The 13,227-nt window shown below is 42.4% G+C and overlaps 1 protein-coding gene across 1 annotated transcript in view; it reads left to right on the forward strand.

Annotated features, from left to right (window-relative positions):
* TRABD2B (TraB domain containing 2B) overlaps positions 1-13,227 on the forward strand; it is a 298,587-nt gene that overhangs the window by 241,388 nt on the left and 43,972 nt on the right. The window contains exon 5 of the mRNA XM_069788792.1: positions 7,655-7,745. Within this exon, the coding sequence (XP_069644893.1) occupies positions 7,655-7,745 (91 nt within the window). The remainder of the gene's footprint in view (positions 1-7,654; positions 7,746-13,227) is intronic.

Below are 13,227 nucleotides of genomic sequence, written 5' to 3' on the forward strand. Positions count from 1 at the left end.
AAACTGGTAAGCTCAGTCCCATCTCATGCTGAGCCTGTTGAGGTCTCTGTGCACTGCACTTCAGGCCACTTCCAGAGAAGAATTTCCAGTGTGTGACATTTGGGTGCCTCCAGAATAGCTCCATGCCCTCAACAGGAGGGATGCTTAGAGGGGCTAAGCAGAGAGGAAGAGCAGAAGGGGAGAAACATGAGGGGAGTTTATTATATTGAGGGGCAGCAAGGAATTAGGCGGCGTCTGTGGGAGTCTGTCTGTCCTTCAGACTGAGATGCTCTGAGTATAGTATTGCACTGCAGATCTCAAAGGCACCCCAGGGAAACACAAATCTGTGCTCCATTAGCTGGGTGTCAGTCTGGAATAACCCCCTCAACTTTTGGCCCCTCATCGCTCCATTCTCCCCCCGGCTATGGTGTGGCCTTTCTCCAGAGCATATTCTGTAAGTGCTCATGGGTGAGAGGGGAGAGGGGTGATTACATTCAAGGAAAGAATGAAGGAGAGCCATGGGAGGATTGCTGGATATTCAAAGTGCTGCACGCTTTGGCCTTTTATGTTTTATGGCTTTGCTTCCCGTGACTGTCCGAAAGTGGCTATGAGTCAGTTCCTCACAACTGTGGAGAATAACAACATCAAACAAGAGAGGGAAAATGATTTCTCCATCTGCCTTGGAGAAGGGGTGGCATGATGTAAGGAGGCTGTGATGTAAGCCTGCTTTACAAGACCATTGCACGTGGCTTGTGCAAAGTATTTTTTAAGGGATGCTTTGAGCTTGGATACTCCTACCAAACAGGGGAGGAAGAAAGCTCGTTCCCTGCTCCTCCAGCTCTCCTCCCCAGCTTTTTGCATAATGCTGAAATTTCCAAGTGCAAAACCGTGTCCTGCAGCAGAGCAAAAGCCAGCAACCTGGGGTGACAGACTTTTCTGAAAGGTGTATGTATATACATATATAAAGTATTTGGGTGCTGTTACTACCCAGGAGTTGCCTCAGGGCACTCTCAGTTCTGTGCTGTATCTCTGAAAGTCACTTTCTCTTTGGAAAGCCCACATGCAGCTCTTGATTTGAACCTGAATACCAGTCTCTAGGAAGCTTTTGTTATATCTGGTCTGTCTGAGGTGTGGGTAAGGGTGTATATGGGTTGCTGATGATACATATGCTGCACGTCTCATCCTCTGCCATGGAGTATAGCTCCTGTTGTTTTATACTAACTGGGGAGGTGAGGGGACACTGGGAGTCCTTCCAGCAGCTGCCAGAAAATTCCCCTCCTGGATCCCCACAAGCATTAATTTTGTTCATGTTATCAGTAAAATCTAAAATCAAAATTTTCGGGCAGTCCTAACATCATACTTATTACTAGATGCTGCGTATCACCCACCTAATCTGTTACTTGGTGTCATTCTTTATACCCTGGTAAGATACTTCACATTAGAAGGGTACTCAGGCTGGAGGAAACTTTTAGATGCTTTTGCAAGTTGGATCTAGGTGTAGAATCTGTACACAAATCCAACGTTTGCTCCTTGTCAAAGTGCACTCAAGATACTGATTGAAGGCAATCCCTACCACTAGAGTGAGATCTCAGAAAAGTAAATGGTTTAGAAAGGAAGAGGAGCTATCCTCTAGCAGTGATGGTGGTCTAAATGAGTTGTCATGAGAAAGGGTGAAAGAGCCTCCAATTTTTAAAGGGTGATATTCATTAGCAAAGAATGGCTGGATGCAGGGATAGAAGCAGCTATGATGCTGGAGGAGGAGTGGAAGGGAATTAAAAATTTGGAGAGTTTATCCACAAAACTGGTTCCTCATCATTGGTCTGGGACATCTGCCATGGCAGGAAACTGTAATGTGGGGTGTTATGTGGTTCCTCCCAGTAAATTCATGCTGTTACCCGGACACCATTGGGTTAGAGTGAAATGTTATAATGGAGGAAGTAGCAAATTCAGATAAAAATCATTGCCTGAACTGTTTGCTGTAGCTCCTTACTACAGCCTCTTCTTCACACATTCATCATTCAGTTTCCAGAATAACTCAGTTTGATCATTGTCAGGGTAAGAGAAATGCTGCCTCTGAAAGTGTGCCTCCAAGAAAAGGAACCAGCAAGTATTTGCCCCAGCTGTGAGTGTGCAGCTTTCGGCATTTGCATTTTTGCCTACCCTAATTCTTGTGAAGCCTAACTACCATAAAAACTCTGGTGGTGCCAAGAGGCTTGAAAATCAACATCGAGAGAGAAGGAGGAATAGAGACTGCCGCCTCCTGATTGCAAAGCAGCCCGAGGTCTAAATGGCAACAAAACGTTATACATAAAGTCTGATTCACTGTGTGGAGAATGTAAAGAATTGAGACCTCCCGACACAGTTTACATTGGCCCTTTTTATGACTAATTGTGCAGAAAATAGCTCTGCTTGTAGTGTGCATGGAAACAGTTCAGGTTTCTGCTGTGTGTCAGCTAATGGGCTAGCAAGGCTTTTTTAGCACAACTTCAAAGGCTCTGGCAATGGAGGTCCTTTGTGAGGGAATTATCTCCTGCTCCTTTGTACCCCTTTATCCTTCTAAGCCGTGGAACAAAGAATTGTGAAACGAAGAGACGAAGTAATTTGTAGTAGATCTCTAGACCTAGATAAAGTACATAACATTTCCTTAAAAAACACTTTTTCTGCTTCTGTCATCAAAACAAGGTTATATTTTTCTGTGTAGGAACACCCAAGTTCATTTAACTTTTGAGGGATGCAACCTTATGCTTAGGTATGCTATTGATGGGGGTCACCAGAATGTCTGCAATGGTAAAGGAGAGCTTTAGTTTCTGTAGTCAATTAGAAAATACGTGGCTGTTACTGTTAGAGTTGGCCGAGAAGTGTGTTTCTCTCCACCTCAGGATATTCCACTAAGAAAGGAAGAAAATGCATTTTTTCAGCAGTGTGCATGCACATGCTTTAAGGAAACCATGTATTTGTCACCTTTTAGTAAAAAAACAAAGGAGTGGTTTATTTTTTCTTTCTTCTAGTGAAAAATGAAACCTTGTGGAGATAAGGAAATACATTACATGCATCTGCTTTGTGTAGTCCAAAGCACAGTTCTTAATTAAAAATAAAAAAGCAAACCAGAGATGGAAGGTGTTTAATTAATATTAGCAACCATGCTGTATAACGTGTTCCTCCAGTGTCTCCAGATCCTCTGTCTCGAAAAAACAAGACATGAGTGAAAGGAAAATGAAGGCCTTATCAAATTTACTGAAGAAACACCACCCAAGCGCAGTGAGCCACGCTAGCCACTCTACTGCGTTTGTGTTCAAACTACGAAATGAGTCTGTATTTAGCACTGAGTCTTGTCCTCAACCGAATCCCATGAGTATCTCCTTATCCCTAGAGGGTGGAAGGACTGCATCCACACCTTTTTTTTTTTAATCTTTTTTTTTTTAATCTTCAACTGTTAGGAGAGGCTGTACTGCATCTCTATGCCCAAGTACAGACTTTCACTTTAAGTCCCTATCTAGAAAATCTTTTGTCTGCTTTCTCTCCTCTTCCCATACTTGAATGGATTTCCTGAGGCAGTTGGTGTTCTGACCTCTTGGATCCAGTTTTCATCAGCTGTCAAGGTAAATTTGGTTAATACTGCAGGAGTAGTTTATTCAGATTTAGACTGAAGAGGGAATAGTGATGGAGAAGTAAGAGCCTTCCCCTGTCTCTCTAATCTGTCTGATATTCTGATATGTCACTAGATGCACTAACTTTTCAGTAGTTATAGTTTGGGTTTTTTTTATGAAAATTTCCAGGCCAGCCAGAGAAATTTTTTTAAGTTTTTAGCAGAAGCATACACACCACACACACACATATATATATAAAAAGTTCATTTTTTTTTATATCTATAAATAAAAATTAAATCCACTGATGTTATAAAAAATCTGGCAATTATTACATATTCTGTTTGCATGTATGGGCAGCCAGAGGCAGGGATTTGATGTTTTTCACTGATGCTGAGCTTAATTGTCTCTAATATACAGGTTAAATTGGTTTTCATTACATGCCATAAGCTGTCAAAAGTATTATATTGTTGTCAATATCTAACAAGTGAATGCTTATCTCAAGTTGTATGTGACCAAGAAGAGTAATTTTATGTAAGAAATTTCTCATATAGAAAATTTTCCTGGATTTTAAAACTGGGAAGGGTAATTATGATGGACTTAGCAGCAGGAGGCAAGCCAAGACATTTCTTCCAGAAATTCTTTAACCCTGGAAGTACAGCAGTGACACGAGGGTGTTTTCATGTTTCACTTTACCCACCTGCACTGGACCTCTCAAGTGCCACCTCTTTCCTCAAACCTTCCTCTTCCACATCTCTCTGATCCTGAGGAGCTCCTTGCCATGGGATACCATGGATCACTGTTGGGAAGATGTCTGTGTCGGGTGGGGAGGCTGCTGGTCTGAGCATGCATATTTTCAGTTTTTCCATCACCAAGGTAGAGCATGACTTCAAGTTGCTTGTAGTGTGCATAATGAGATAATGAGTTGGCCACAACAGCATTACTGTGATGTAAAATAAACAGATGGATACAAAACCAATCACAATATGTGAATTCTGACTGAGTAGAGAAGTTAGGACAAGTAGAAGTCAGAACTGGTCTGTTTAAAAATCTTGCAATCAGGTGGAAAGGATGTATTAACAGGGCAAGCTGACGGTGAGATGGGTGGTGGTTTACCCAGATGTACGCTGAATAATGCAAACAGGGAAATTTTAAGCGGAGTCTAAAGGTAAAGCTTTGCAAAGACCTGTTCATGCCATTACCTAGCGGTTGTTAAAGCTTCGGCCTCTGTTGATGTATGTGGAATGGAGGATATTTGGGGGTCAGCTTGAAGTTGGGTTTTGGGTTTGATTTTATTTTTTTTTTATTTATTTATTTCCTCTTGGTTGAACTGGGGCATTGAAAATATTTCAGTATGTGTTGAATTGTGGGCTTAAAATGAAATAACTATGTTCACATTGAAGTTTGTAATGAAGATTTTAATTTATTCAGGGATTTGGAGTTTGGTGGGGTTTCTTTAATGGAAGTTGGTATTCCTTCATGTTAGGAAAGGCAAAATTAAAGGAATAAGCCTCAAGCTTGGAGCAGAGGGTAAGGAGTTTCGTGGTACAGAAATTCAGTCCCTGGTCTCAGAAGAGCTCCTGGGGACATTCATTCCCCTCGTGGGTGGGTTTTACCTTAGCAGGAACCTTCCCTGTTCCCCATAATTGCAGTCCAAATCGGACACAAACTCCCAAGAGAAAGGGCTGTGGCAGAGGACTGAACGGCTCGGGGTGACTTACCGCGTGGAAACACACCTCTCACCACGCTTACGTTTTTCTGCCATCCTGCACAGCAGATCACCAGTCCAACGAGCTAGCAGCTTTCATCATGATTTCCATACAGAGGGCAGGAATGGGAAGTCCAGGAGGTATCTCCTTTTGGTCTTCATCCGTCACCTGAAGGGACTCATTGACATTGTTGATGGTCCTACCATTTTGTGGATGAGGAATCAGAGCTGTTGCATAGTTCCTTTTTTTCCTGGGTTTAAAGCAGTTAAAATTGGGTTCTTTTGTACTGCCATGATGTCAAAGATTTGCTGGATTCAGGACGATTGTTTACATTAAGAAATCTCTTGGCATTTAAGACTCTGGTTCAGGGAAAGTAGAGCTTTGCACCATGGACTCAGAAACATCTCTGATTTTGACACCTTTGACTTTGGTTCCTCAGTGTCACTTTGCTAGTGACAGAATGGGGACCTTTGTTTGCCTTGGCCACTGCATAAAAAAACAGGATATGATCAAATCCAGTTAATCACTCACAAATGTCTCATTTCTTGAATCTCTGAGGGTGTGTAACACATTTTTGGGACTGCTTTCTGCTCCTTTGGCTTTTGTTATAAGTAAGTTAGTCAAGGGAGAATCAAGTTTGAATTTTCTTAAAAGGAAGTGGAGGAATCCTGGAACACACTAGGGCTCTGCAAATGTACGTTTAATCATTTAAAGAAATGTCTTTTGGCTAAAAGCTCTTACTAGTGCTTGCAAGTCGCACTAAAAGCCATACGACTACATCATTCCCACAACTGATGCAAATTAGCGCCCTCGTTGGCAGTGTGAGCAGAGAGATGCAGGCTTAGTGAATGCTAGGGACTGAATTACTCTCAAATTCATAGCGACTTTGTGCAGCATGGGTGAAGTGTCCTAGGGGTGACTCTGGTGATGGTTACGCCAGCTCTTTACATAGTGGCATGCGTGGAGAGAAACTCAGGCATGTCCTGCCTGCCTTGGTGGTTTTTTTTGAAGCAAAGCATTTGGCTCTGCTGCAGAGTCGGGCAGTTGCAAACCTCTCCTGCAAACACTTACACTGTGCTTAAGGCAAGCACACACTCTCCAAGCAACAGCAAACCAAAGGAGCGTGTTTTTACACGCAGCACGTGGTGGAACTCCCTGCTGCAAGATGTCACGGGGCAAAAAGTACATGGAGGCAGAGGCTTGAGCGCATTCATGGTGAATTGGGCTATTCAGAGCTGGCAGTGAGATGCAATGACCTGGATGTAAATGGGGGTCACCCAGCAGTGCAGGGCTGGAAGCTAATGGACATAATGGAGGAGGATTGTTCTGTCCTTTCTCAGCATCATTCAAGTATATATTTATATACCTTTAACATTCACCACGGGCTACAGTTGGAGACAGGTTACTGGGCTACGTGGATTTTAATAAACCTGTTAGTGGACTTCTTGCCTCCTTACTTTATACCTCTAACCCATCCTGAAAACAAAGTGGGACTCTGACAATAAGTTGAAAGCTTTGGAGGGATTACACTGCCTTATTGAGTCTGTACCCAAAGCCCTTTGAGGGCCTCCATTGACTCCGGTGGGATTTGGTTCAGACCTCAAGTATATAGGACTCCCTTAAGTAAACTCTTTCAAGGCCTGTACATGCTGCAATACTTTCTGGGCTCTTTGTTACTTCTGTGAATAGGAATGCGACCTTTACACTTCTAGCGAAGAGCCCTGATTCACAGGACTAAATCGTCATGTTTTGGGAGAGATAAGGTTACCATCCCAGCTCCTCCCAAGCCTGTTGTGCAGGTCACTGAGCAGCTGATGAAGCAATTCCCGAATCACTGCCGGTTTAGGTAGATAAGTACTGAGCCTGCAGTACAGCAGCTTCAGAGCTTCTTCGTAAGCAGATGTCCATGAACGATGATGGGCAGGGCGGACATCTCGGGTTGTAAGTTGTTATAATTCATGAGCCAAAGCCCTAGTAATACTCTTTTTGCCACTGCAGGGTCATTCTGATATCCATGTTAGAAGTTCATTTAGTCCATGTACATACTAAAAATGGCCACAGTGGAAGATGAGACTAGCAATTCATCTAGGTTTTCTTTTATCCACCCAGTCCCTAGACAGTGTGAGGGGTGGGAGGGTTAAATAAGATGGAGGAAGACCATATCGGGCTGTATGCTGTCTCTTCCTCTGGCCATAGCCAAAGGCTGTAGTGGCGAATAGCCGAGTCTGAATTACAACACATTGCATAACATGTCTTTCTTGCTTTTGGAGCTGGTCTAGCTTTTGGTACCTTGCCTCCCAAACCTGTTGTTCCAACAGGAGAAACTCAAGTGAGTGAGAGGAGCAGTTTGATTGACAGTGCTATTTTCTACCTGTATTTTAGGTCACTTCCTGGGTAACAACACTGTGATTGATGTACTGAGACAAGCAGGATTTGAAGTGGAGCACACCCCTCCTGGACAACCAATTGGAAAGTAAGCAGTTGCCCACAGATTATTAATCACTTTCTCTCCTTTTCTTTTTTTCTCTCCCTTTTTCTGTGACTAAGCAAGATTATTGCATTAGTATAGGAGGTAGGTGAGGGGGTGAGGAACCTCTCTTTCCCACTCAAGTTCCAGACAAAAAGTGCATTGTAAAGTATCCATTGTGTGAGTTTGGAAACATATGGATCCTCAGTGGCTGGGGTTTTTTTTTCACTTGGGGACATTATTCATATCACAGCTGCTTCACTGCACTAGATCAGAAGTTCCACAGTTTCTTTCTGTTTTCAAGAAACCTCTTATTCAGCTCATTTTCCCCCATACCTGTTTTGTCTTTTTCTCTCCATGGGGTTTTAGTTGCTTCTCCATTGCAGGGCAGAAGACTGCCACCAACTTCATTTTCCAGGCCTCTCTGTCAGGCTGCTCTTCTTCAGCTGGAATTTCAGTTTTGCCTGAAGGACCATATTTAGTGTAGCAGATGCACCTTGGAGAGTGTGGTGGGTAGGTAAAAAGCAATTCAATATTCCCTGAGCTTCTCCATCTATGCAATCAAGTAAAGCAGGCAAGAAAGATTGATTACCAGGGTCTTGGCAATCTTCATTAGTATAAGATAAAATATGGCAGAAAATTGTCCTCAGTTGGTGAAACAGACTTCCTTCCTCCCCTAGACTTTTTCCTGGCCATTTAGATGAGGTCTCTGTCTAAAGATATCATAGACAATAAAACTGGGAGGGATGGTGAGAGACTATCTAGCTTTGCAAAGTTAGCCTTTCCTCTGCATTCTGCAGATAAAAATTGGCCAAGATTGCTCTATCACAGGATTGCTATCCTCATTAGGAGAAAGTGTTAGCAGCATGCTCCCGTCCCTGGTGGGCAGACATGACGTGGTCCAAATATGAGGTGAGTTTCAATATGGAGGATTAATCGCAGGGCTAGTAGACCATGTCTGAAAAAGCTATGTTTAATATAGTTGGAAAATCTGGCTGATCTAACCTTGTTTGTGAAACATCCGCAATGATTCATATAGAATATAATATGGCTCAACTGTACATAAGTGTCTTTGACAGAGCGTTTATCCTAAATGCTTCTTGGAATATGTTGAGCAATAAAAGCACAGTCTTAAATAACAATGGGAAAAAGAGGAAGAAAAAGCTATCAAACACAAGGAAGACCATATATTCAGAGGAGGTTTAAGAAGCACTTTGGCAGAGGGAGAAAAGTCAACATGGCACAGGGAGGAGCAGTAAACACTGTAACTGCCTGGAGCTGGAAATTTTGGCTAAAATCAACAAAAATGCCTGTGTCTAAAAATACAGTAAAACAGAAAAACCAAGCACACTATACCAAAACAGCTGAGGTATACTGTTCCTAGGTTTCTGACAAAGAAACTTTCCTCTCAGGGAAGCAGGCACTTTCCTCAGCGATTTTCTTTTAGTTGAAAGTATCATCTTCCCATGAAAAGTATTTCAACTGGTAAGTGTGAAACTATTAATTTATTGACTGTTTGCAAGCCCTTGAGAAGAAAGAAAGATACAGTAGTGTGAGAGATGTCCAAGAATAGTCTCTGCTCTTTATGGTCTTGGGATATGCTTATACATGTCATCACAGACTTGAAATAATGTGATGGGGCAGGAAACTTGAAACAAAGCGACTGCTTAATGTTGACTTATTTACAATATGGGGCACCTCTGTGTATGCATTCCCCTACCTTGGCAGCAGTGTCTCCTGTTCATGACGTCTTCCCTAAAATTGTCTCCCTGGGAGAAACGTACTTGAAAGCAAGTGGATGTGGACTGCTACGTAGAATGATGCATATGTCCTCAGTTGAATTATCCTGCGCTTAGTAGATTCTGTTCCACGCTCCAGACCAGAACAGGTCTGGTTGGTCCCTTTGTCTGGACTAGTGCCCCAATTCCAGTGGGCTCTGTTCTGTATATTGAACATACAAAACTTTATTAAAGGGTATACTGTTGTGCACGAGTACTGGGTTGAGTTGAAAGAGAGCATATGGTTGTACTCCATAAAGATTAGATGCTCTGTATGTTTTCCTATGGTCTGATGATCCAGACACATCAGCCAGTCTTAGATGAGAATACAGAAAGAAAAATAAATGCCATGGTAAAGAAATCCAGAGTTGCCACTAAATTGCATCACTCAAGGTGCAGAAACAGTATAAGATAATAGAAAGTTTAGATAAAGAGAATTTAAATATATTCACAGGAAACGACTTGCTGCCTTTAGAAAAAAAGAGACTCCCTGACCTACACATCAGGGACTGTATTTTCCTTGTTCTACAGCTGGGGCTATGGCCATCAGAACTGCTTGGGGCTCCCCCTTAGAAACAAGGAGGATGCTGCAAACCATTTTGTGTCTCTTTTTTAGAGTAGCTTGTATTTTATGATTTCTGGGCAAGCTGCAAAAGACAGTCTAGTCAAACATAGTTACGACAAAAGTTGACAGCATATGCAGAAAGTACGGCCAGTTAATTGTTGTGATGTTGGGGTTAAGTTGCTGTAATTGAGCGTCTTAAGGAGCCTTGCATTTTTTTTCTACCCCTCTTTTTTTGCTCTCCTCTTTCCTTTTCAAAAGATGAAATAAAAACATTTGAAAACAGTTAGAAAAGCCCAGAAGAGGAACCGTTTCGGGATAGTAGCTGTACTGACCACATGTATACATAGAATAAACAAGGAGAAGCTCAACAAATTTTGACCTGCTTGCAAGCAGAAATTGTTTTATGGATTATAGAGATGCAGGTGGTTTTGCCTTGATTCTTATGGAGCCATACCTGAAATAAGAGGTATTTCTCTCCTCTGCTGAAACCCAAAAGAGACATTTCTACTTTACTTCGAAATGAGTTGTATAAGGAAGTCAAGCCCACTGCATTGCATTCTGGCACTGACAATTGAAAAATTGGATAGTGTTCAGGGAAGATCAGCTGGACTCTAATGTAGAGATTGGTGGGGGTGGACAGCACATGGAAAAAATGCAGGGGTTGGAAAAAACTGAAACAGCTGCATGCTTATGTTTTGGCCAAGGGAATTCAAAAAAGGATTGTTGTGGACGGATTGTGCACAGGATGAAGAGGAACAATTTGAGCTGGCACATAGGAACATTTGGAGGTATATCATATTGAAACTGAGGGTGGTTTTGGCTGAATATCAATGATTTCTTGACAGTCATTGGCAGGACAGTCTTTCTCAGGTTAAGTCAGAAGCCCCATTATTTGAAACGATGAAAGTAACTTTAGCAAAACACTTGTGCTGCATCCTACTTACTACCAACGCTGCCTTGCTAGAAAAGCAAATACTATTTTTCTTTAATATCTCTGTTCCTAGAACAGTATGATTATTATTATTATTATTATTGAAATGATTCGTTGTCTGATCTTTATTGTTCAATAATAATGAAGCAGTGGTACCATAAATAGGTGGGGTAGTCTGGTATGACATTTAAGCTCTGCCATCCATTTCAGTTTCAGAAAGGACAAGAGAATACCTTTTCAGAAAATAACTAATACTGTTCCCGTGTGTCAGAAAAGCCTTGGGAAGAGTGAAACAGGACAAAGACCAAAGCCGTTTATGCTTTCAGTTGCATACAGGCTGGGTAAAGCCAGAAGATTGTTGGCTTCCTCTGTGAAAATGCTAAGCATGGGTTGTGAAATGGCTCCTCTTTAAGCTGACCAAAATGAATACCTAGAGTCTCACATTTCTGTTGTCTAGTGACAAGCACAAATTTGAGCCAAGTTCTCCTTTTCTTAAGGTACGGGGGAAAACTAAAGTGGGACCTTGGCAGGCTAGAAGAGATAGCCAGACATGGAGAGGTTTGATAGCTCCAGAATCAATAAACTGGCAAAAGGAAGTTCATATAAAGTACATTTAGCTGGTGGAGCTATTTGGGAGCTCTTACTGACTGGATTTCTGAAAACCCCTAGTTCCTGTTGATCTGCCTCGTGGCCCAGTGTTGACCTTTCTGAGTCTGTTCTAGAATCCCACCAGCAGACTATTGAAAATACCTTCTTTAAAGCTCCATCCCTTTCCGTAAAAGAAACCCTGTTGTACTCAGCATGCAGAATAATGCCATAAACACGAGACCTTATCCTCACGTTGGCTTCATTTGTTTATTTTGTGGCCTGAGGGAGTGTCCCGAATCTGTTTGCCTGACAACCTTCAACAGCATTCATATTTGCTTCTTATTTTGCTGCCTGTCCTCCTTGTCCCCAAGTAAAGGCATTGGAAAATGAATGGCTAGATCAGTATCTCATTGCTTCGCACTGAGATAAGAAGGGCAACTTTTTTCGGTGGGGCTTCTGCCAACTGGCCGTCCCTGCCCCTCTCTGTCCTCAGAAAGCAGAGCTGCATGCTTGGGGTGGGGAGAGAGGAGGAGATGGGAGAAAGTTTCCCCTCAGATGGATTCCAGTGACTTGAGGGCCACAGCTGCTTCACATTTAATTGGAAACAGCCAAATTGCAAGATCAATCCCGGAAGCACCTGTGTCCGTGATGACTCTATTGTTACTGGGTTCTCAGAATCGGCTCTGACCTTCTGCCACACGCAAAGCCCTGACGTACTGCGCACCGTTCTCTCGGCCAGAAAAACATGCAGCAGTGCTCATTTCCATTGGACTGCTCTTTCTGATATTATGCTCAATGCTACCTTCTTTCAGAATGCGAGAATTTAGGACAAGCTTTTATTTCTGCCCATCTGAGAGTTTATTGTAAACTCTCAGAGCTCTGCTGTAGAAATTAATTACCCTTCCTCCTCATGTTTGAACCTCCTGGTCCAGTCAAAGCAACATGTCTTTGTTGTTGTAGCTTATTTCCTTCTTTCTGAAGCAAAGAGCTTGCTCCTTCACCTTTTCCTGTAGCATCCGAGAGGTGCGACCCTGGCTCTTCTACTCAGCGTTGTCTCATGGTAGAAGTCTTTGCTCCATTCTGAATGCTTTCTTCCCCGCCGTGGGATGAAAGCACACCCCATCCACACAGCGATGCAGCCATTTCACTCCATCAGGATCCCTGACCTTCACGAGGTGTTATGCAGAGATGGGAAAATGTTTGACGTAACATTCCTCACAGCCCCAAACTGGTAAAAGTGCTAGTTCAATAGATTAGATCCCAGAAACTTATGGATACCATCAGAGCCCTCAGGAGTCTCCCTTGGGAGGGACTCTGCCAGTTTCCTTGGGATGCCCAAGCAACTTCAGCTTTCTGGTGCCAGCCTGGCAGGGTTACTCCATTCTGCTTAGCTGTTATGTGTTTGGGAGAATGTTAAAGTTGTAGTGAAACAAGTAAAATTTATTTAGGAAAGAGACAATCAAAAAAATTTGTGAGAGCTGTGACACTTTCCTTGGAAACAACTGAGTTAACTGAGGAAAAAAAGAAGATCTGGAGAGATGTTAGCCCATTCTGAATCCCGTCTCTTCTGAGACAGGGAAAAATGCACACCTTTTTTTTTTTTTTTTTTTTTTTTTTTTTTTTTTT

This window comes from Haliaeetus albicilla, chromosome 8, assembly GCF_947461875.1.
Source record: "Haliaeetus albicilla chromosome 8, bHalAlb1.1, whole genome shotgun sequence".
In the NCBI taxonomy this organism is placed as follows: domain Eukaryota; kingdom Metazoa; phylum Chordata; class Aves; order Accipitriformes; family Accipitridae; genus Haliaeetus; species Haliaeetus albicilla.